This window comes from Neomonachus schauinslandi, chromosome 11 (assembly GCF_002201575.2).
Source record: "Neomonachus schauinslandi chromosome 11, ASM220157v2, whole genome shotgun sequence".
Lineage (NCBI taxonomy): Eukaryota > Metazoa > Chordata > Mammalia > Carnivora > Phocidae > Neomonachus > Neomonachus schauinslandi.
The window spans coordinates 105,463,097-105,488,761 of NC_058413.1; the positions used below are offsets into that span (position 1 = coordinate 105,463,097).

The following is a 25,665-nucleotide window of genomic DNA, read 5'->3' on the forward strand; positions in this document are numbered from 1 at the left end:
CAATGGAATATTACTCAGCCGTCAGAAAGGATGAATACCCAACTTTTACATCAACATGGATGGGACTGGAGGAGATTATGCTAAGTGAAATAAGTCAAGCAGAGAAAGTCAATTATCATATGGTTTCACTTATTTGTGGAACAGAAGGAATAGCATGGAGGACACTAGGAGTAGGAAGGGAAAAATGGGGGGGGAATTGGAAGGAGAGATGAACCATGAGAGACTATGGACTCTGAGAAACAAACAGGGTTCTAGAGGGGAGGGGGGAGGGGGGATTGGTTAGCCCGGTGATGGGTATTAAGGAGGGCACGTACTGCATGGAGCACTGGGTGTTATACGAAAACAATGGATCGTGGATCACATCAAAAACTAATGATGTATTGGGGCGCCTGGGTGGCTCAGATGGTTAAGCATCTGCCTTCGGCTCAGGTCATGATCCCAGGGTCCTGGGATCGAGTCCCGCATCGGGCTCCCTGCTAGGCGGGGAGCCTGCTTCTCCCTCTGTCTCTGCCTCTCTCTCTCTCTCCGACTCTCATGAATAATAAATAAAACATTAAGAAAAAAAAAAACTAATGATGTATTGTATGGTGACTAACATAACATAGCAAAATTTAAAATAAATAAATAAATAAATAAATCTTTTTAAATAAATAAATTTTAGTAATCCCAAAGAAAAAGATTTAAAATTATAATAATTTATATTTAATACGGTAAAAGTTTCACATCAATATTTGCTTTTATTTTATATAAACTGCCTTCAAGAGAGGAACGACTTTCAGCCAGGAAGTATGTGCAGCCAGCCCTCAGACAAGCTGCTTAACTGCTCTACTACATCTGTGTCCCTTCCTCTAGGTCTAAGAGAACATGTAACAAGTGTAAAATGTATCAAGAACGCCCTCAGGGGGCTGAGATTTTATTCTACTTGTAACCTAAGGGATCAGAATGCCAGTTTCATGGATGCTGGCAGAAGACATTCTATTCCTGCTTGAGTACCTTCCTTTTTGCATAGAGTCCTCAATCCCCAAGGCAACATGAAGAGCGGTAGGCGACAGGCGTGCAAATAGTGAGAGCCCTCAAGCCTTCTGTGACACACAGGTGGCTCTGAGGAAGCCATCATCTCTGTCACCATCTCCACCTTCCAAGGTTCACTATACTTAAAAAAAAAGTCAGGAGGGGCGCCTGGTGGCTCAGTTGGTTAAGCGACTGCCTTCGGCTCAGGTCATGATCCTGGAGTCCCTGGATCGAGTCCCGCATCGGGCTCCCTGCTCAGCGGGGAGTCTGCTTCTCCCTCTGACCCTCCTCCCTCTCATGCTCTCTGTCTCTCATCCTCTGTCTCTCAAAAAAATAAATAAAAAAAACCAAAAAACAAAAAACAAAAAAAAAACCAGTCAGGAATAAAGCAGTCAGGGTCTGCTCCTAAGACACGCAGAAATGTTGAGATGCACTGAGAATCCTCTCTCAGAACCAGGAAAACCAAAGCTGCTAATGCAGGATTTGCTCCCCATATAAATAAAAAGAGAGTCCTTGGCTGGTAAAGTGAGTGAGTAACACCTATGGGTATCTTTCTTTTCAATTGTATGTATCACATAATTCTGCAGAAATAATTTAAAATCAGATTTCAAATACGAAAGAATAAGGACAATATAAATACCTCAAACATTATAGTAAGGAAAATGATTGTTCAAATGATTCCCATCATATCTGACATTAATTTATACAACTCTGCATCAGTGCTTCCCAAAGTTCTGTCACTACAATACCTAAATGGTTAAAAACTGTGAATTAATACACAGATGTGTGGAAACAAGAAAACAGGAGTGACGGCAGGGAGGTGGCGGGGAGAGGGGTGGGCACCTAGGTGGCTCAGTCGGTTAAGCGTCTGACTTTGGCTCAGGTTATGATCTCAGGGTCCTGGGATCCAGCCCCACATCAGGCTCTGCCCTCAGTGGGGCATCTGCTTGCCCCTTCCCTCTCCTCTGGCCCTCCCTCCCTCCCCGCTACTGCTCTCTCTCTAATAGATAAATAAAATCTTAAAAAAAAAAAAAAAAAAACAGGAGCGGTTATCTTGATCATTTCCCTCTTACTACCTGATAGGAGCAGAGAGGTGAAATGAGAGTGCCAACGGTCTTCAATTAAAGCTCAAGTTTTAGGCCTTTTATTAGTTGTGGGATATGATCCCAATTCTCACAGAATCCCACATACTATCCTATTAAGTATCCCACATACTATCCTATCCCTAGCAAGTGGTTAAGAAAAACTGTCATAAGATATTCAGTGAAAGTCTCAGAAGTGCACAGTTCAACTTCTTCAAAAAAAAAAAAGCTGTAGGACATGCCTCCGGGTGAATTCACTTCCTCCACAAACTCAACAACAAAAAAGCTCGAAGAACAGACAGTGAAGGAACATAATAAAAAGGGCTTCTGGAGTTAATAAATTTCAGTTAACTGTAGATTCCTTGGGAGTTTATACATAGACAATCATGCTACCTGCAAACAGGAACAATTTTCTTTCTTCCTTTCCAATCTGCATACCTTTCACTTCCGTTCCTTGCCTAGCTGCCCTGGCTAGAACCTCATAGGCTTGGTGAGAGCAGACATCCTTATCCTGTTCCCAACTTCTTTTAGGAAAGGTTTTTTTGGGGCTTTTTAAAGATTTTATTTATTTGACAGAGAAAGAGACAGCGAGAGAGGGAATACAAGCGGGGGGAGTGGGAGAGGGAGAAGCAGGCTTCCCATTGAGCAGGGAGCCCGATGCGGGGCTCAATCCCAGGACCCTGGGATCATGACCTGAGCCGAAGGCAGACACTTAACCAACTGAGCCACTCAGCCTCCCCTCTTTTACGAAAGGTTTTAAATCATGGATTCAATTTCTTTAATAACTACAGAACTATTCAAATTACCCATTTCATACTGGTTGAGTTCTGCCAGGGAGTAGTTTTAAGGAGCTGCCCATGTAAATTCGGTGGTCAAATTTACGTGCAGAGTTGTTCAGAGCATGGTCTTAATATTCTTCTAATAAAAGATGGCAATTATATCCATCTCCTTCCTACTCTCAGCAATTTGTGTCCTTTTTTTTTATCTTAGTCACTTTTACGAGCTGTTCTAGATTTGACTGATGTTTTCAAAGAATCAGCTATTTCATTAAACATTCTCTTCCGTTTTTCTGTTTTCAATTTCAGTGATTTCTGCTCTTCTGCTTGCTTCGAAGTTTTTGTTTTGTTTTTCTAGTTTCTTGAGATGGAAGCTAAGATTATTGATTTGAGATTTTTCCCTCTTTTGTAATATAGGCAGTTAGTGCTATAAATTACCCTCTCAACATAACTTTAGCTGCATTCTACAAATTTTGACATGTTTTATTTTTTCATTTTCATCCAGTTCCAAGTATACTTTGATTTCCTTTGAGACTTTTTCTTTGACCCATGAATTGAGAAGTATGTCACTGATTTTCACAAAAGCACTACGAAGGAGACAGGGCACTATGGTAGAAATAAAGAGAAGAACAAATTTAGAAAGGGCAATCAGAAAATGGCAGTGACATTTAAGCCAAGACCTGTAGGAGGAGAAGAAAGCAGCCATACAAAGGGGAGCCTCTGACAAGAGAAGAACAAACGCCACAAGGGAAGAAAGGGCTTGCATTCTCGAAATTGAGGGCGTGAGATGATCCATAGCATTGTCAGAAGGAAATACTAGAACTCTTACTTTTTAAATTAAAATTAATTACAAATAAAAATCAACTTTTAGGGGCACCTGGGTGGCTCTGTCAGTTGAGTGTCTGTCTTTGTTCATCTCAGGTCATGATCTCGAGGTCTTGGGATCAAGCCCTGCATTGGGCTCCCTGCTCAACATGGAATCTGCTTCTCCCTCCCCCTCTGCCCTTCCCTCCAGCCCCCTGCCTGTGAACACGAGTGCGTGCACATGCTCTTTCTCTCTCTCTTAAATAAACTGTTTGAAAAAATCAAGCTTGGGGCACCTGGGTGGCTCAGTCGGTTAAGCGTTTGCGTTCGGCTCAGGTCATGATCCCAGGGTCCTGGGATCGAGCCCCACATCGGGCTCCCTGCTTGGCGGGGAGCCTGCTTCTCCCTCTCCCACTCCCCCTGCTTGTGTTCCCTCTCTTGCTCTCTCTCTGTCAAATAAATAAATAAATCTTTTAAAAATTAAAAAAAATAAATAAATCAAGCTTTACTGATATTTAATATAGAAATCAACAACAGCCACTTTGGAAGACAGCTTTGGCAGCTTCTTAAAAAACTAAACATACTTTTACCATACGATCCAGCAATCACACTTCTTGGTATTTACCCAAATGAATTGAAAACTTAATCTGTACACAGATGTTTACAGCAGCTTCATTCATAAGTGCCAAAATTTGGAGGCAATCAAGATGTCCTTCAGTAAATGAAGGGATAATTAAACTGTGGTACATGCAGACAATGAAATATTATTTGGTGCTAAAGAGAAGTCAGCTATCAAGCCACAAAAAAGCATGGAGAAAACTTAAACACATTTTGCTAAGTAAAAGAAGCCCATGTGGAAAGACTACATATTGTATGATGCCAACTATATGACATTCTGCAAAAGGCAAAATCAGAGAGACTGTAAGAAGATCACTGGTTGCTAGGGATCAGTAGGAGGGGAAGGATGAACAGAACAGAAGGACTTCTAGGGCAGTGAAATTATTCTGTATGATGCTTTAATGGTAAATACATGTTACTGTACATTTGTCAAAATCTATAGAATCTACAGCACCAAGAGCGATCCTAATGCAAACTCTGAACTTTGGGTGCGATGAGGTGTCAGCATAGGTTCACTGGCTGAAACAAATGTGTCACTTTGGTGCAGAGTGTTGACAGCAGAGGAAACCATGCATGTGCGACGGGGGGGGCGGGGCACATGGGAACCCTACTTCCTGCTCAATTCTATGAACCTGAAATCGCTCTAAAATAAAGTCTGTTTTTAAGAAAATGTCTGGAACCACTGGGTTAGAGAATGTGAAGAAAGGCACTGTAGCCAGAACACAGAAGTCCCCAAGATGGGGGTGGCTCTTAGTTACGGTCAGATAGGTAGGCAGAAGCAAAATTACCCAGTGCCTCCAAGGCCTAGAAAAGGAGTTGGAGAGGAAAGCCACTAAAGGTTTTAGTACTTCTTCCTTCCGACCTTACTAGAAAAACTACCTTCCTCCTTGGGAAAATCCTAGGGCTCTTACTTTGGAACCCCTTATTCTCAGAAAACACAGAAGGGCGCCTGGGTGGCTCAGCTGGTTAAGCATCCGACTCCTGATTTCCGCTCAGGTCATGATCTCAGGGTGGTGTGATCGAGCCCTGTGTCGGGTTCTACGCTGGGCATGGAGCCTGCCCGGGATTCTCTCTCTCTCTCTCCCCCTTTGCTCCCTACCCCCCAACCCCGCTCCCGTGCGTACATGCTCTCTCCAAAAAGATAAAGATAAATAAATAAATTCTAAAAAAGAAAACACAGAGTCCATTTTCCTGTGTATTCAACCACTCTTTCTCCATGGACTCCTTCCCACTACGCTTATATATACTTCAGTCCCTCCCATCTTTAACAGGATCCCTCTTTCCCTTCCCCTTAAAATCAAAGCTTCTGAAAGTGCTGTACTTGCTAATCCTTTTCCTCACTTGTCACTCACGCTTTCTCACCAGTCTCTTACAGAACTGATCATCAACCAACAGACTCTAATTGCCATGCAACAGCAGATACACATTCTTTTCAAATGGATATGGAGTACTCACCAAGTCAGACCTTATCCTGGGTCATAAAAGAAATCATAACAACTGTAAATAACTTAGATGATAAAAAGTATGTTCTCTGACCATAATGTAATTAGACTGAAAACTATAAAAGGGAAAACAAAACAAAAAACCACGAAAATACCCCCCCAAAATTGGAAATTAAACAACATACTTCCGAATAATCCAGAGGTTAAAGAAGTCTCAAAAAAAAACTAGAACATATTTTAAACTGAAGAAAAATGAAAATATAACATTGTCAAAATGTGTGAAATACAACAAAGCAGTGTTTAGAGAAAAATTTATTATATTAAATGCACATATGAGGGAAGAAGCTCTCAAATCAATGACCTAAGCTTCTCTCTTAAGGAACTAGAGAACAAATTAAACTCAAAATAAATATAGGAAAAGAACGAATAATAAGATGAGGAAATCAATAATGAAAGAGACAATACCACTACAGAGCCTACACACATTAAAAGGATAAAAAGGCAATAACATCTGAGAACAACTTTAAGTTCCTATATTCAACAACTTAGGTAAAATGTACAAATTCTTAACCAAATTACCAAAGCTAACTGAAAAAGAAATAAACTAAATATTCCTGTATCTATTAAAGAAACTGAATTCATAGTTAAAAACCTTCAACAACGCCCTCCAAATTCAATCTAGTAATACATAAAAAGGTTAATACATCATGCCCTAGTGGAGTACATCCTGGGAACACAAGGTTGACTTAACCTATGAAAAATTCATCAGTGTAATTTAACCTATCAAGAGACTAAAGAAAAACCCATAGGATTATCTCAACAGATGAAGAAAGAAATTTAACAAAATTCAACATCCATTCATGATAAAAACCATGAGGAACGAGAAACTGAAGAGAAAGTCATCAACCCATACTGACAGCTACTATCATGTTTAATGGTTAAACAGTGAATGCTTCTCCCTAAAACCAAGAATAGAACAAGGTGTGCTCTCACCACTCCTATTCAAAATTATACTGGAGGAAAAACTACAAAACTCCAAGAAGGAAACACAGAGGAAAAGTTTTATGATGTTGGATTTGTTAATGATCTCTTGGAAATGACACCAAAGACCAAGGTAACAAAAAAATTATACAGATTACTTGTACTCATCAAATTTAAAACTTTCGTATATCAAAGGACACTATCATCAGAATTAAAGGCAACCCATGAAATGCAAGAAAGTATTTGCAAACCATATATCTGATAAGGAGTTAATATACAGAATATATAAAAAACCCCTACATTTCAACAACAAAACAACCCAATTAAATTTGCCCAATTAAAAACTGGGCAAAAAATGTGTTTCTTTCCCAAAGATGATATACAAATGGCCAGTTAGCATGCAAAATATTCAACATCACTAGTCATTAAGGAAATGCAGATCAAAACCCCAATGAGATACCACTTCACACACATTCACATTAGGATGGCTGACATCAACACAAGAAAAAGAGTACGTGTTGGTAAGGACGTGGAGAAACTGAACACCTGTTCAGATTCCTGGTGCGTCCATAAAACGGGTAGGGGATGCAGACCTTGTGGGAAACAGTGTGGGGGTTCCCCAATAAATTAAACACAGAATTAGTCTATGATGCAGCAATTCCACCTCTAGATAAATACCCAAAAGGATTGAAGAAAGGACTCAAAGAGCTATGTGTACACTCACGTTCATAAAGTATTATTCATAAGAGCCAAAAGGTAGAAACCACTCAAGTGTCCAATGACAGATGAATGGATAAACAAAATGCAGTATACACGTACAAGTCAGTCTTAAAAAGGAAGTAAACTCTGAGATGCACTACAACATGGATGAACACTGAAGACAGGAGTGAAATGAGGCATTCACAAAAGGACAAACACTGTTAGGACCTCACTTACAGGAGGCAGCCAGAGTAGTCAAGCTCGCACATATAGAAAGCAGGAGGACCGTCAAGGGCTGGGTGGGCGAGGCGGGGGGAGAGTTGTTGTTTAAGGAGGACAGCGTTTCAGTTCGGGAAGATGAACAAGTGTTGGAAACGGAAGGTGATGGTTGCACAACAATGTGGATATACTTAATGCCACTGAACTATATACTTAAAAATGGTTAAAATAGTAAATTTTATGTCATGTACATTTTACCATTTAAACAAATCATACTGAAGGTCCCCGCCAATATAATACAGCAGAAAAAATTAAGTGGAAGTCACATGGCTCAGAAATGAAGGGGAAAAATGCAGATAATATATGGCTGTCTAAAGAGAAAAATCCCACGGAAGCTACAAAAGAGCTCCTAGATTTAATAAGTGATTTTAGCAAGGTCTCAGAACACAACATCAATAACACAGAAACCACCTGTATGACAGCAATGAATATGGAAACCGAAATTTTTAAAAACTACACAATTTACAAACTACTGCAATATAAATCTAATATATAAATTCTGTATGCTAAGAATCATAAAACACTGATTTCTTTAAGTCAAAAAAGACCTAAACAAATAAAGAGATACATCATGTTCACAGATTAGAAGACTCCATGTGGTTATGAAGTCTGTCCTTCCTATCTGGTATGGATGGAGGTTTCTGTGGTTTGGCCTGCGTGACCGACCACCCCGACCTGCACGTGCACAGGCAGGCTAAGGAATGTTGTTTGTGAGACTTGTGCTGCATAAGTGACCTTGGGAGCTGGCTTCCAGGTCAGAAGTGGCCTTTCTGGTCTGGACACCAAGAGCTATAAATTTTGCCTTACATCCCCTCCAGCTCCAGGCTGGGCTGCCCCCCACCAGCAATGGAATCTGGGAGGGGAGGCAAACACACCTAGCCCAGGCTCCTTGAATATGTAAAGACATGATAATACAGGAATGTGACTAGCTCCAAACTGCACGTACGCAAACAAATGTTTAACTCCAAATCCTGTCCTCTGCCCTACAAATACAGCCATTATGGGGATGGTCAGTTGTAAGTCTCGCCTGTGGGGAGGACGCTCTGCCCAGGCCCTCCCAATCGAGACTCCAGCCGGGGCTTCCCCAGCTAATGAGGTCGGATGTTGTAAGTGCCCAATTTGATGTAACTCTGTCTTAGTCTCCTTTACTGCTTACTGTTGTTTTCATCTATGCATAGATTTTCCTTTTCTTGGGCGCCTGGGTGGCTCAGTTGGTTAAGCGACTGCCTTCGGCTCAGGTCATGATCCTGGAGTCCCTGGATCGAGTCCCGCATCGGGCTCCCTGCTCGGCAGGGAGTCTGCTTCTCCCTCTGACCCTCCCCCCTCTCCTGCTCTCTCTCATTCTCTCTCTCAAATAAATAAATAAAATCTTCAAAAAAAATAAAAATAAATAAAAATAAAAATAAAAAAAGATTTTCCTTTTCTTCTGTTTCTATTAGATTTTTATATCAATAGTGTTTTTCCCCCTTCAAAACTGAGAATATAGCTGCTATGAATCTTTTCTTTAGAACACTTCCTTCAGTGTTCAATAGATTCAGTGCAATCCCTACCAAAATTTGAGCAGAGCTTTTTGCAGAAATCAGTAAGCTAATTCTAAACTTTATATTTGGCTTGGCCTCAGGGCATCTTCTCATCCCACTCAAAACTCTCCCTTTACACAATCTTACCTCTAACTGTGGGTTCCATCAACACCTCTACCAAAGATGTATTTTGAACAAAAACTTCACTTCTTCAGTACAGTCCTCACTAGAGAATCAAGTTTCAGAGAAGGGAGCTAACTAGCAAGATAATTCAACCAAAGGGCCGGTTATGACAAGTGGCAGTAATATGCCCAAAAATAGAAAGAGGATTTCAGAGAACATGTGAGACACAGGATGGCAACTACAGCAAGGACCGCCTTTGTTCCGGTGAGTCCTGTGGTTAGAAGCACTAATCAAAAATACGCAAACCTCCTGCATATTTAGGATGGACCATGGTGGTGAGAGACGTGTCACAGTGTCCTGGATATCACTAGCCTATTCTCGGCTAAACTTGTTGTAAGGGTCAAGTTTGGGACACAGCCTCCCTAGCGCTAAGAACAACAAAGGGCGGGATGACACCTAAGAAATTCATACAACAGCTAAGAAGGCTTTTCACTCATGTGGGAACAGAATATACTGCAGGGCCCTGGTTAGGTCTCGGTTTTACCGCCCACACATACCTTGTTTTGAAATGAGAAACTGACAATAAACAATATAGACAAGTGTCTTTTCATTTCATTAGCACAACTTATTTTAAATACTTTCCATGAAAAACACTGAGCTTCTAGATTTTCAGAGGTGGCTGTATTAGAAGACTTTGACAATATGGCTTAGAGTCACTTCATTAAAGCCAAATCCCATTTTCACTCATTGAACCCACTCAGAGACAGAAATGGTCCACCTCTGAAATCAATAAACTCAAATGTTTCAGTCTCTGACCATAAGTTCCTTCCTTTGTGGTTCCTCAGTACCTTTCACCTAGAAGTCAAAAACAGTAGATTCCTCCCTGACACCCACTCTACTTACGTTATAGTCCCTGGGTCCTATACATCCTAGTCTACTATTTTTGACCCCTATTATACCTTACAAGTGACCTGCTAAATGCCTAATCCAATGGATACGTCTGTGTTTTATCATTTCTACCACACTTAAAATGCCATACGCCTTCCAACCTGAAACTCTGCTGCTTTCAGTTTTATGACACCTCCTCTCCTTCTTGGTTTTCTTCTTTATCTTTAATCATGGTTGTTTAATGTCATTGATCTGAGAACTCACTGAGCCCAAACATATCTATATTATAGTGCATTGTAATTTTTGGTTTACTCGTTTCTTCCGCCACTGGCCTGTGAAAGACTCGAGAACAGGGATGGCTTCTTTCAATTGTGTCGTTCCAGTTCTGATCGAGACAATCACTTAGGAAGTCCATAATAAAGAAAACTAAGGGTTGGATCCTGAAGTATTCAATTTTACTAAGATACTGTTAAACTGCAAGGTCACTTGGGGGATACAGATTCTGACCAATCTTTTAGTGACATTTCATTTCACAGAAAAAATTCACAAATGACAAACTTCAAAACATACCTAGCCACTGTTGCTGAGATATTTCACACCAATATTTCCTCACTGAGAGAACGTCCTTGAGCAGAATGTTGCTACAATCCGCTCCATAAACGGCACCATTAAATGAATCTTTCACTGTATCCATGATATAATTCAAGAGTTCTTGACATTTTAGTCTGGGTGCTCCTATTTAAAAATAAACAAATAAAAACATATAAATCTTAAGAAACATAAGAACACTTGGAATTGCAGCTATATAAATAATCCCATATGGGACACTACTATTAACTAATCACTTTCTCATGGAGCAGGGATTAGCAAACCATGGCCCATGGGCAAAATGCAGCCAGCTGCCTGTTTCTGGAACTAAAGTTTTCCTGGGCCACAGTCATGTCCGTTCATTTACATACTGTCTAAGGCTACTTCCATGTTACAAGAGCAGAGCTGAATAACTGAGACAGAAACTATATAGCCTGAAAAGTCAAAAACATTGACTGGTCCCTTTACAAAAGAAGTTGGCCGATCCTTATGGGAATATATAGCAAAAACAATCATCCACCCTACCCTTTATAATTCACAATTTCTGGCACTAGACCTAAAATGATCCAAAGTTTCTTGGTACTTTACAAAGAATGAATTCATTAGAATAACCTAAGATTGTAAGGAGGATGGGGCACCTGGGTGGCTCAGTCAGTTAAGCATCTGCCTTCGGCTCAGGTCATGATCCCAGGGTCCTGTTCAGCAGGGAGCCTGCTTGTCCCTCTCCCTCTGTCCCCCCCCCGCAAATCGTGCACTCTTTCTTTCAAAAAAAAAAAAAAAAGATTGTAAGGAGGGTATTTGGCTTTGAAAACCAAATTACTTTCATATCATACAAAAGCATTTGTGGCATAAATATGTAAGGCTGTAATATTTCCAGTTTTATTTATTAGAGGTCCTAAAAATTCAGTATTAATGGATATATTCTTGAAGGCAACAAAAGGACATTTAAAAACTGTCTCTTATTTTCAGCAAATCACACTATTAACAATCACACAATATTAACAATCTTAAAACGGCATATAATGTTTTTTGTTATAAGCACGGCATATAATGTTTTTTGTTATAAGCTATGAACAGATTGCAAGTCATATATGTATCTGATTATTTTCTATATATTTAGTGGTTTCTTATGAGGAGTTTAACATTTTCTTATCAAACTATGGTAAATAAGTAAACACTGACATAACTGTGTATCATTTTTACTTGTGGCTTATATCACACTTTCAGGCACCTGACCAATGATGAAATGTCCAATCACGTTCCTCTGCTGTAACACCCTGTGCCCCTCTCTTACAGTCCTTACAACATTCTCTTAACTGTAACATCTGCTATATTATAACATCCCTAAGGAATTAATTAATCTCTGTAAGGTAACACAGCCCGGTAACTGTACTAAATAGTATTTGCTTAGTAAATATTTATCAACTGCATAAATTAATGTCACGATAAAATCATATTTCCCTATGGTCTTAATCTCAACAAATTTCCTTCCTCCGCCAAATTTGAGAAAGGTTTCAAGAATTATGCTGACATTCTTTTCTATGAAAATCCACCTCCAAAGGACAACTACCTTGGCTAAAGAGAATTTAAGGAACCTCATAAAATTTAACATTTTACAAAGCTGGGTTTTCTCTTCTCTAGGCTCCATCTGTGCTTCGTGCAGAGCAAACACCTACATAAAAGAACAAATGATATTTGCTTATTGCTTCCTTCCCAGCTGTCTTTTTGGAATCTCTGTTTCTTTCATCATACCTTGAATACCAACGCTAAGTTTGGACATGTGTTTAAATTCCCATCAACTCCCCAACTCTTTGAAAAACATAAAGTGAGAGGATATGATAGTAATGCTCTGGTTTTGTTCTGAGATTAAAGATGTTTAAGTTACAAAGTCAAACTTGAAAGAAGCCTCAAATAAAAACACAACTTTTCAACCATTTAAATAATCTTAAAGTGATAATTTCATCTAGTCATTCCTGTAAACCGACAGTGATACTTTCACATTTCCCAATGTGATCCCCACTGTTAATTTTGCAACTGAAGGTTTTTTCACCGTAAAGCAAAATCACACACTGCAAACTTTTCTGGTGGGCAACAAATGGGCTTAGGTATCTTTCTCTCAATAACTCTGCAAGTACATATTAAAATCTGTTAAGAACCCAATGTTAGCAGTCAAAAGAACAAATTTTAATAAATGCAGGGCTATCATACTGGGCAAAAGCAGGTGCAGAGTATTTCAACGTAGCTTTCCTCTGTCTATGCCGGAGTCCCTGACACGGGCTTGCCACTGTCCATACAAACTGGCACCTCAGAGCTGGAAAACTAAATTTCTGCTAAACCATTGCTTTTGAGACTCAAGTCTCATACCACCATTCCGAAATATCATTCACTAACCATCTATATCCTTCTACTTAATAATGTTTACCAACACTGGGCTTTTCTGATTCTTTTTATTTCATTAAGTTTCTTATTTCAATTCCAGTATAGTTACCATGTGGTGTTATGTTACTTTCAGGTGTCCAACAGAGTGATTCAATGGCTTTTCTGATTCTTAAACTAAACCTGGTATCACAAAGCCACATCTTTATGTGTGAAGAATAAACAAAGTCTGAGCCCAAGAGTCCCTAAACAAACACTTCTACTTCCTGCTTTCAGCGTTGTATGAAGCCCATTTCTTTACATAAGCCTACTGGAATCCTGAACTTTGGGTCAAAAATATCAACTCTTTAAAATATCCACTGCCCCAGTTCAAAACACAAAATATGTGGCTCATCAAGAGCAAAAAACCACTGGGTATTTTTTTTTAATCAATAGCGGGCATAGTGTTACTTAAGAGGGTGGGTTTTGACTGCCAAGAAAGCTAATGTGATCTCAAAATGAATCAGTAAAAGTATAGCATAAAAGATATACAAGTCCTGCTCCACTCTGCACCAATCAGAATATAGCTATAATTAAGTCCTACACTAAACTGAAGAAAATTCAGAAGAGAGTGACACAAAAACTAGGTCATATGAGCTGAAGGAAGTACGTCTGTTTAGAGAAAACAACTCAGAGGAAATGTCACAGCTAACTTCAAATATCTCAAAGGGTATCATTCTGAAAAAACTTATTAGGATTTTTCTGTATTATATCAGAAGACAGAAGCAGTAACAAAGGAGACAGGTTTCACCACTATTAAAGCTATTCAAAGATAGGAAAAAAAGCCTAAAAGGTATGTTTGATCATTAAGGCTACACCTAAGTGCTAGGAACAAATAGAGGGGATCCAAGAAGAATGCGTAGTTGGAACACTAATTTTTTAATCCTTCCAACCTGGAGACTATCATTCCATGCTTGCATAAATTCCTCCAAATATTTGAACCGATCATATATTAAAAACCATTATATGCACTAGAAATTAGAGTTAGCACCCAACTTTTACCTCACCATATTCCAACCAAACTCGTGCAACAATAACCTTTTAAACCAGCTATTTATAATAAATAATAGCACTTACTTTTATTTGCACATTTGATGAAGTACTTGACCAAACTACTGATTTCTTGCATCTTTTTCTGCCTAGTGGCTTGTGTTGAGGCTGATACACTTGGTTTCGCTGTTCGCAGACATTCTGTTTCTTTCTGAACATATTTCTGCAAAAATCTTCAAGAAAACAAAGTAGAATTTCAGGAACTTTTTAAATGCTTAAATTATTACAACAGTTTGAAAAGTCCTTTATGCCACCACAAAGAGAATCTCTCAAGCCACAATGCTGCAATGTACCAGCTAAATAAAATAATTTCCTCCTTCAAGGCTTCAGCCCCACAATACCAATTTAAAGTCTGTTCTGCAAAGTTCTAGACTGTAACCTCCATTATTTTTGGTTGCTTTACTGCTTGTTTTCTCATTTTATTATTAAAAGCTTACAATGCTATTAGGGCTCTCAGTTCTCTCTTGTTATTTTGTACACAACCCAACCCTTTCCCAGGTAGTTGGCAATGTTTCTAGCCTTTTTTTTTTTTTTTTTTAAAGATTTTATTTATTTATTTGAGACAGAGAGAATGAGAGACAGAGAGCATGAGAGGGAGGAGGGTCAGAGGGAAAAGCAGACTCCCTGCCGAGCAGGGAGCCCGATGCGGGACTCGATCCCGGGACTCCAGGATCATGACCTGAGCCGAAGGCAGTCGCTTAACCAACTGAGCCACCCAGGCGCCCTGTTTCTAGCCTTTGAATGAAGCCTGCCTAGAAGATATTCATGATTAGCTGGGAGTGCCAGGTGCCTACTGGACCTACCTGATCAGCTTATGCAAAATAATACTCACCTTTAGATAGCAACTATTTTTGTGGTATTTGAAATTAAGTAACCAGAGAAAAAGCAGCATGCATTTTTTATGTTATCTGCACTGAAATCTGTAAGTCCATCCAGGATTAAGTAAGTGGTAAAAATAAAAGTTCTAAACACTTAAGAATAAATGAATATACTTCCCCCTTGACTGAAAATGGTATTTCAAACTTCCCAGTATTCTACATTAGTTTAAAATATTTTATTCATTTTTCCTAAGTTTTACAACCCATTTCTAGTTACAAATGGACTTCAGGGTTGAAAATTATATCTTAATGTAAAAAAGCATCAATTCTGTTTGGCATTCCAGTCCAGCAATCAATTGTCTTTCCAACGCCTGATTTTTTTAACTGCATTCCTATAGAAATTATTCTGTAATTGTTTTCTTAATTATAATTTAGTACGTAGCGGTTACTCACAGCAATATTTAAAGATATAAAAGTAATAATAAAGCATTTATAACTTAATTTTATTCTCAAATTTGAAAGTCTTTTTTTAAATAAACTCCTGAATGAACAAATATGAAAGGAATTATCTCTAATCTTGAGTGAGATCTGAGAACTTTTATTGAAAAATGGCTTAAAAACTTTAACTTTTTCTATATGAACATCCTTTAAAAATCATGTTTCAGATAAATATTAAGCACCAACTTTATATGCAAGGCACAACAGTATACAGGAAGCAAAGATAAATAAGACCAACATACACAAAAATATCACAACAAATAAAAACAAAGAGAAAAATAAAGACAGTAAAAAAAAAAACGAGAATGGGGGGCACCTGGGTGCCTCAGTCGGTTGAGCGTCTGCCTGCCTTCGGCTCAAGTCATGATCCCAGGGTCCTGGGATCGAGCCCCGCATCAGGTTCCCTGCTCGGCAGAGAGCCTGCTTCTCCCTCTCCCTCTGCCTACGTGTGCTCTCTATGTCTCTCAAATAAATAAATAAAATCTAAAAAAAAAAAACGAGAATGGAATACCTAAAAACAGCATCCCAATTCAAGTATTTGCTTTGTTTGGAATCTGAATGTCGATCTAAATGTTGAACAGTTTCAGGATCCCGAATCAGGCGCTTAAATTTCTCAACTTCTTTCTGAAAATGAAAAAGAACACAGTAATGGGTTGCCAATCACACACTCATTTCAAGAAAAGATTAAATTTTAGTAATTTACTACCCTTCGTTCTGTAGCTCTATCATGTTCTAGCTGACGGCAGCAAATAAGCAGATCATTAAGTGCTAAACTCATGGTTCAGAATTTCAGAAAGCACATCACTGTAAAAAACACACACAAATGCAAAATTATTTCAAATTGTCGTATTAATATATAGTCAGATCAAACTGTACAATTAGAGGCACATTATGATCAAACATACAATGATTTTTCTTAACGTTTCCACATTCAAGTGAGATTTTCTTAGAGTATATCAAAACAAAGCCCCAACATGCAAATGGGTACTGTGCAATAGCAGGATAAAAATAGAAAACATATACTTTATTGTTCTGAGACCTTTTCTAAGAAACATAATTAAATTAAAATGTAAAAGATCAATAGAAGACAGCCAGATCAAGAATAAGGAAAAGAGGGGCGCCTGGGTGGCTCAGTCATTAAGCATCTGCCTTCGGCTTGGGTCATGATCCCAGGGACCTGGGATAGAGCCCTGCCTCAGGCTCCCTGCTCTGTGGGAAGCCTGCTTCTCCCTCTTCTACTCCCCCTACTTGGGTTCCCTCTCTCTCTCTCTCAAATAAATAAATAAAATCTTAAAAAAAAAAAGAATATGGAAAAGAAAGGAGTGCCTGGGTCTCAGTCAGCTAAGCACGTCTGACTCTTGGTTTCCGCTCAGGTCATGAACTCGCAGTGGTGAGATCAAGCCTCCGCAATGACGAGCTCCATGCTCAGCGCAGAGTATATTTCAGATTCCTTCTCTCTCCCTCCTCCTCCCCACCCCCTATCCCGAGTGCATGCGCACTCTCTCTAAAATAAATAAATTTAAAAATCTTAAAAAAAAAAAAAAAAAGCATTTAAGGATTTAACACTGACCAGCTTAACTATTTAACTCTTAACTATTTAACTCTTACATGGAGTGACAAGATATGTCATTTGCTGAGCCAAAAGCTGAAATTGCTTATGCTTTGGAATTGCTATGTAGGAGGTTATCAGAGCCAGTAAGCCTTGCCTAGCGCTTAAGTCTCAACTGGCTTTATGGTTCTCATTTAAAACATAAAAATACAAGGACAATTATGCTCCTGTGTTTTTTTAAAGATTTTATTTATTTATTTGACAGAGAGAGACATAGCGAGAGACATAGCGAGAGAGGGAACACAAGCAGGGGGAGTGGGAGAGGGAGAAGCAGGCTTCCTGCCGAGCAAGGAGCCCGATGCGGGGCTCGATCCCAGGACCCCGGGATCATGACCTGAGCCGAAGGCAGACGCTTAACGACTGAGCCACCCAGGCGCCCCTCTGCTCCTGTTTTAAAAGGGAATCAAATACTACAGTACCAAAAATAAACTATGTTTTACTGTGCCTTAATGCCACTGCGGTAGCCCTCCTCCTCCTATGTTTTCGGACATATCAAACCTTCCTTTGATAACCATTAAAAAAAAATTCACATAAAAAAAGCATTTTGTGTCGTTATTTCTGACTCTTGTTACAAAGAAGTTTCCTTTTTGTTAGACTATAAATGTTTACAAACAAAAAAATGTACTTTTTTTTGTCCTTGACGTATCTCAAGAGGAAAAAGGGGAGTCCTTTTCCCATCCATTCATATAAACTCCACTCATTCTTTAAAGATCAAGTATGTATCTTTGCTGTTGTTTAACTCAGTCGTAAAATTGGAACTGAGAGACCACATCTAATCTTTCTATAAAGGAAGAAATCCCTCCTACAAAATTATTTAAACACTCATTTTAAACACTCAGTGAGCGCACACTACCTAACAAGCCTACCTATTTTGTTGGTAGGTAACTCTAATTCGCTTCTCCATCTTTATTCATTGGTTGTTGTGACTCTTTTATCCCTATTACAACATCCTTTACTTTGCTGTAGATTATAGGTTATTTACCCAAAGGTCTTTTTCATTTGATTGTAAACTTCTTGAGGAAAAGGGCTATTATTTTTATTTTCCATTCCTTATGGTTTTATCTAGGTCTCTTTCCCCTTCATAGTCAATCTTGGTTTAAAACCCTCTTGATTGAGTCAATAAGGAAAATAAAACTGGGATTGTAAAAAATGAAAACACCTTAACAATATCCATATCCAAAGAACCATAAACATAGGCATGTTTATTTCTAAGTATACTGAAGATGTTATTTATAACGTTAAAAAAAAAATGCAGGTTTACTGACCATGTGACACTTCAGAAAGATGCAGCCCCAAACTTCCTTTTTTCTTCTAAAGCTGTGGTTTTTCTATTTGTCTCTTTCTGTGTTCCTCTCTTCCGTTTCTCAAAGATTGATTACTGTGAAGAAAACAAAACAGTCAGGAAACGTTCTTTCACTGATACATGCAAGAATATTTACAGGGCCACTACTTGTTTGAGGTACTATGTCAGGGATAGGTAGACATAATGAATTAAACAGACACAACTCCTTCCCTTCTGGAGTCATAAATGGTGGGGGAGAGTGACAATACATAAGTACACTGAAAAATCAATGCCTAATTCCAAAGTATGATATATGACTCAAAGGAGGCAAATACACAATAACAATGAAGAGGATCGCTTTTGCTAAACTTCCAGGGAACACACCTCAGCAGAGGTTACAACAAAGCTAAGGTGTGAATTGGCGCCAATCAGAGAAAGAGCTAGAGGACCAATATTTTAGGGAAGGAGACTAGTACCACCCAAAGGTCCTAAGATGGAAAAGTTCATGGTGTGTTGAAGGAATTGAAAAAACCGAAGGAACTACAGAGTAGTCAGAGTAAAAGAGTAAACAGATAATGTTGAATTCAATTAATATATTAACCCAGAACTAAGCACCCTACCAACATGCAACTGAAACCATACATACTTCCTGAACAACAGTCTCTTAAGTGGCAAGTCCAACCTTCCTTTTTAGATTTCAATCAAATTGATTGCTTTGCATAATTTGACAATGATGCTTCCATCGCATCTTCCTGCATCTAATTCTGCCCTTGGCATGCCATTCTTTTCTGGAGTAATAGTGTGGGCTCTGTTAGATTATACTGTTTCAAATCCTGCCCCTGCCCCTTACAGGATGTATAACCTTGGACACATTAGCTAATCTCTCTAAACCTCAGATCTGTCAACGATAAAATGAAAAACAATACTAGAACTTCCTTCAAAGTTATTGTTAAAGATTCATGTATGAATTTGCCACAGTGCCTGAACACAACAAATGATCAATAAATGTCACAAATCACCATTCTTCCCTTCATTTCCTAAGTCTCTCTTGATGGTTCCTCTTTCACCCACACCTGCAAGACTATCTCTGTCAGGGCGCCTGGGTGGCTCAGTCGTTAAGTGTCTGCCTTCGGCTCAGGTTACGATCCCAGAGTACTGGGATCGAGCCCCGCATCGAGCCCCGCATCGAGCCCTGCATGGAGCCCCACATGGAGGCCCGCATCCGGCTCCCCGCTCCGCGGGAAGCCGCTTCTCCCTCTCCCACTCCCCCTGCTTGTTCTCTCTCTCGCTGTGTCTGTCAAATAAATAAATAAAATCTTAAAAAAAAAAAGACTGTCTCCCTACTTTCCACCCGATGTTCTCCCAGTGTGATCTCATCCATCCCTAAGACCTCAACATGCTGAAAATGCCCACATTTATTTCGTTCAACGCCAGACCTCACTCTTGAGCTTCTGAAACCTTCCACGCTTTGTGTCTTTACACGCATTTCTCCTCCTGTGTGGAGGGCCCCCACCATCCTCCTCTGGGGGCAACTGAACAACTCGAGGTCTCCTCGCAGAACCTCATGAGCTCCTCTACGATCACGGTTCTCCCTCAACGATCACCCTGAGCTCTAAGAGTCCTTTTACTTCTCGGTACCTGGTAAAAACAGCAGCGAATGCTCTTGAGGGCTCACCACGGGCAAGGATTCTCTCAAGTGAGACAGGGCAGCGCGGGCACCCACATGTGTGCCAAAATTCCAAGTCCAGCAACGAAATTCCTGAGTCCGTGCTCTTAACCACGCCACTCTAGTTTAAGCCTCAGGAGATGCTCGTGGGTTAAAACTAAGCAACAAAGGGGGGAAAACATGGTTAGTCATCTAGTTAAATCGGGGCCTTAAAATGGCAGGGAAAGGGGACGCGCAGGAGCGTGCAACGGGGCATCTGGAAGAAGGTTCGAGGCTAAGTCCGCTAGGGGCTCGGAGAGAGGGCGGGAGAGAGACGGTGCAGCGAGCAGGGAAGGTCCGGGCCAGAGCAGCGGGCGAGACCGGTCGTCGGGGGGGCCGGCGCAGAGCGGCTCGGACACCCCTGCAGTCCCCGACGCAGAAGCCACCGCCCGCTTTCCACACCCCAAATGGTGCACTCGCACAGCCAAAGTGGAATTTCCTAAAGCGGCAGCGGCTGCAGCCTAAATCCCGGCTCCACTCACTTCCCCCCCGCGGCCCCAGCGGCTCCAGCCAGGTGGACACCCACTATTCCCGCTTCCGGTTCAAACGCGGCGTGACCACGCAGCCCGGATCTCCCGAAGAAGAAGTGAGGGTCACCCGGAAGCGGGTACCATCTGCTCATGCGCGCCGACCCCCGCACGCTCTGCGTCCTTGCGCTCGCTCGCCTCAAAACATTCGGCTCCTCTGAGCAAACGCTCCTGCGCGTTACCCGCCAATGGCGTGCGTCCTTGCGCTCGCTGCCCGCCCCCTGGCTCCGGCCGCTGCGCCTGCGTCCCACCTCCTCGCCACCTTCAGCCCCACCCCTCAGAATAGAAGGACGGAAGTGACGACAGTTCCGAGGGGAACGGAGGCGGGTTTCATTTCGGCGCCTTTCTTTCTCCGGCGGAAGCGATTGGCGGACGCGGGGCGAAAGAGGCGGGACAAATTGCCGCGGGTTCAGTGCCGCCACTGGAACCAGGAGATGCGGCGCAGGAGCTGTCGCTGTGTTGGCTTTTACCTGAATCTCGTCTCCTGTGGCGGTTTCTGCTGCGGCTTCGGTCATGTTGTTACCGTCGGACATAGCGCGACTAGTACTGGGTAAGCGCGGGCGCGGGAGGGACGGGTAGCGGACCCGGCTGAGCAGGACGGAACGACCTTTGGGGCAAAGGTTCTCCCCGGGGTGGGGAAGTTGGGGTTCTGCCTCCCCGCCTGCAGGTCGAGACCTGCGGCGGTTCCCCTTGAGCCGGGCGCTCGGGCAGCGTAAGCCTCTTTGTGTGCACCCGGGTGCTGCGCTCCCCGGAGGCTGCGTGGCGGGGGGAGGGCCGAGGAGAAGCGCGGGGCGGAACACCTGAGGCCCGGGTTCGGAGGGGGAGCCAGGCCTGCACGCCTGGTCGGGACCCCCGGAAGGAGACTTGTCAGGGCTGGGACCAGATTAGGGAACACGAGGACGTCCCCGAGCCGGCCGGTCTCGTAGAGAGACCTTCGCGACGTCCTTCTCGTAACTCGCCCCGACAACGACGAATTTGGGGCGAACGGGGGTGATCTTCCCTGTCCATCCCTCGCCCTCCCTCCCCGCAGTGAGTAGTCCAGCGTAGGGGGTCTGAAATGCCATCTGCATGTTGTAAATAACTGCAGCCATTCCTCATCTGTCGACCGGCCAGAAATTTCACAGAGGAAAATGCCTTCCAGGTGAACGTGTGCTAGTCCTACTGGTTCGTTTTTCCTCCATTTGAGGACGGTTAGTGTCACGGGTCTGTCGTCAGGGAGCACTGTCCGTGTGGGGAAACGGGTTTTGTGGTTGTGTGTCCCCGGGAAGAATCGAGAGGGTCGTGCTGCTGGGAGCGAGAGCCCTCGGAAGCTCAGACCCCGAGCCGGCGGTTTGCAGACCTCGTACCCTACACCCCTGAAAGTAAATGGTAAATATCTGTGATGAAACTTCCCCTAGTGTCCGCAGGAATTACTGTCCTTACCCTATTGTTAGAAAAATCCCATTTGTCTTACTTTTTTAAATACCCAGCCTTACCGGAAAACTGGCCTTTGTGCTCGGGGCTTTTGGTGAGCACATTTTGCAGGAAACAGGAGAGGGTAACGGTTGCACGGCCCTTTTTGGAGAAACTAATGACTCAAGTTTTAATTAACATTTTGTTAATGTTAATCTTTTGCCTGCTTTATCAGAACTGAATTATCAATAGTTATTCTCCATCTATTTCTGTGAGAAAAAGCTGGCTGTCTTTTAATTGTTACATTTACTGGGATTATATGGAAACCCATTTAAAGTAGACTTTAACACTGTTCAAGGTAACATTGGCGTACTTTATTTTTTCCTCCTGGCATATAGTTTAAGGATTTTTGGGTTTTAGCAATTTGGTAATCCACTCCAGTTTCAGTAACTATAGTTCATAATAGGGTTTCTCACCCTGGCCCTATTGACATTTGGGGCCAGGTAATTATTTATTATGGGGAGCTGTCCTGTGCATTGTGAGATGTTTAGCAGCATCCTTGGCATCTATCCATTAGATGCCAATAAGACCCCTCTCCCCCCCCCACTTATGACAGTAAAAGGAATGTCTCCAGGTATTGTCAGTATGTTCCCTGGAGGGTAAAATCATCCCCGGTTAATAACAACTGATCTTAAAGCAATATGGTTTTCTACCTGGAATAATTCACACCAAATTGTATTCTCCACAAACCAGCTGCTCTGCTTGACTCCTACTTTTTTTAATGGATAAAAATTCCAAATTCATTGTTTCTTACCCTAAAAATTCTTTGTCATTCACATTCCATTTTAATTGCCACCAATCCTACTTAATATGCCCCTCCCTTGTGCCTTCTTTGGGACTTCTGTCATCGCTTCTGATATAGTCATGCTATCGATATTTACTGTTAAGAAAAATCTGCCTAAAGCATTCATACTACACGTATTCTAAAAGAAAAAATTGTGCAGTTATCAAAATTTCAAGTTTTGCAAAAGAATACATGATACAAAAAAAAAGGTCTCCCCACACTCATTCTTTTTTTTTTTTTCCCCACACTCATTCTTACTCTAATATTATGTCTTGAAGCTCATATCAGCACACAGAGATGTATAATTCCAAAACTTAGAGGCTTAAAATTGTACCAGTTTCATTATTTTGTCATGATTCTTCTTTCAGTACCCCCTCCTTATCTTCACCTCTCTTTTTGTTGACTCCTTTTCTTCCTAATGTTCTTTAAAGAAATCTTTGGGTGCTCAGTATCAGACACTGTTAAATGCTAAGAATAGAGAAGTAGTTCCCCTTAGAGTTCACATAATTAGGTTTCTTTACCCTCAGGCATGTGCCCCTCCCACACACAAACCCCAAAATACTTCACCTAGACCTCACCACACATTCTATCTAATTCTATTTAATGCTCTGTGTCACCCTTTTACAAATCAAAGAATGAACTCTACTTCCCACCGGCCTTTCATTCTTCAGCATACCGTACTGACTTGAACCTCACTACACGTAACCAGCCCTTGCTCCTCAGCTATGTCCAGCAGTTGTCTTGCTGGAATCTCTGTAAATATTACACAGGCCAAAATACATCAAAGTGTTGCTTATTACCTTTGGGACACCACTTCGGTTTTCTCAGTGTGTTGTACAGGCTGCTCTGTGAAACTCACTCTGCCTGCCCCTCCTGCTTGATCTCAGCTTTTCAGTGTCTGCCCTGTGCTGCAGGCATGCCAACTACTTGGGAGTTTCTCCAAATGGAAGCCGCGGTCTCTGAAACCTTTCCTAGCAGGTGTAACTATAAATGTCTCCTTAAGTGCTTCAGCAGCCTTGTACATCACTTCTGTGAAACCCTTACTTAACCATGTTTTAGCTTTGCTTGTGTTTACTTACGTTAGTGAAATATACATGACCTAAATATATGCAACATTTTAGCCATTTTTAAGTGTACACTTTGGCATTGAGTACATTCACATTGTTCTGTAACCATCACCATCATCCACCTATAGAACTTCATCTTCCCAAACTGAAACTTAACTTTTGTCCTCATTTTTCTTGATCTGGGATTAATAAGACAGGCTTTGAAAGTTCTTGGAAGCCCCCCAAACTGTAAAGGTTTACGTCAGGTGGGGCATTTTTATGAGTGAAGGGGCCAGAACGTTTTTTGGATTTCTAAATAGGTTTGTTCTTTCTGTGTGAGTCAGAATCCATTCAGGAAAACTGAAACCAATCGGTATTTAACGTGGAAGGATCTAATGAGGGAATTGGTTACACTGGTTACACTGGTGATAGAAAAACTAAGAAGACAAGCAGCTTATGTGAGCCAATTTGTACAGCGGCAACGGCAGGAAGCCACTGTGATAATTAGAAGGACGAGGACTAGGAGAAATGAAGCAGTCCAGAGACCCGGTTCTCTCGCTGGAAGATGGAAAGTAGACTTTTCTGGTGAGGGAGCGGTAGTCACAGAGGAGAATCTACTAAAGCAAAACTACATGGCTTCTTCCAGCTGCCGTCCAGTCCCCCCCCCAGTGCTTCCCATTGTTTGAACACAGCCAGAAGAAGCCAGCTGACATGGAGCCTAGGAAACATTGCCTGTGTGGGGTCAGGTTTCCTATCACACAGCTCAGAGCAAAAGAGAGAGGAAGAAGAGATTTGAAGGCAAACAGAATCAGAATTGACACACCTGAAAGGTCAAGAGCCACTGATCCTATTCACCTTTACGTAGCTAAGACATTATAAATATTTAGTAAATATCTACAGAAGTGCAGCTGTGATCATAACATTTCTTTTTTGCTTACTGAATATGTCATTTAGTCAGATTGTTACTCAGTTTTCTATTAATCAGACTGTCTTTATATCCTCTTTATTCATAAAAATGTCATTGATGACATTTACAGCTTTTTTGGATCCTTACCCATTCTGTCTTTTCAGTTGTATCTCCAGCTGTTCTCCATCATATACGTTGTGCTTTCTCCAAACTGGGCACGTCCCCCAAACATGTTCTCCATGTATACTTTTCATCAGCTTTTTTGGGATTCCCCAAACATCCTTCAAGACTCACCTCTTCTTTGTAACATTCATAATTTTTCCCAAGTTGGTAATACTTTCTCAAGTCCCTCTCCTCCCATAAAATAAGTCCTATTGTCTTACCATCTTTGCTTTGTATTACAGTTATTTGCATATGTATCTTCTGGGTCCGTTTAGATAACTTCCTTATAGACAGAAACTTCGTTATTTGTAGATCTAGTAATATAAGGTACTATGTTAAGTCTTCCCAAGACTTGCTTACATTTTTAAGTAATAATTCAGAAACTTCTGGGAAATTATTAGAATATGTAAAGGAGATATTTTGAGGTCAGGGGGTTTGATATCTCTTGCTTTCTTCATCAGGCACCTCTGTCTTTAGCTTTCCCTCTCCATAAACAGGAAGAATAGAAGGCAGACTCTTGGCATCTCAGTTCCAAAAATTTGAATACTCTAGATATAGTTAGGATTTTATCTTTCCTTCTCTTTTCCAGTTATATTTCC

The 25,665-nt window shown here is 41.1% G+C and overlaps 2 protein-coding genes across 2 annotated transcripts in view; one reads left to right on the plus strand and one right to left on the minus strand.

The window, feature by feature from the left end:
- ATM (ATM serine/threonine kinase) overlaps positions 1-18,509 on the minus strand; it is a 133,454-nt gene extending 114,945 nt beyond the window's left edge. The window contains exons 1-5 of the mRNA XM_021696364.1: positions 18,467-18,509; positions 16,299-16,396; positions 16,104-16,216; positions 14,304-14,449; positions 10,794-10,958 (exon numbers count right to left, since the gene is read on the minus strand). Coding sequence (XP_021552039.1) covers positions 10,794-10,958; positions 14,304-14,449; positions 16,104-16,216; positions 16,299-16,370 — 496 coding nt within the window. The 5' untranslated portion in view covers positions 16,371-16,396; positions 18,467-18,509. The remainder of the gene's footprint in view (positions 1-10,793; positions 10,959-14,303; positions 14,450-16,103; positions 16,217-16,298; positions 16,397-18,466) is intronic.
- Positions 18,510-21,084: 2,575 nt separating this feature from the next.
- LOC110586156 (protein NPAT) overlaps positions 21,085-25,665 on the plus strand; it is a 52,937-nt gene continuing 48,356 nt past the window's right edge. Inside the window, exon 1 of the mRNA XM_021696327.2 lies at positions 21,085-21,265. Coding sequence (XP_021552002.1) covers positions 21,229-21,265 — 37 coding nt within the window. The 5' untranslated portion in view covers positions 21,085-21,228. The remainder of the gene's footprint in view (positions 21,266-25,665) is intronic.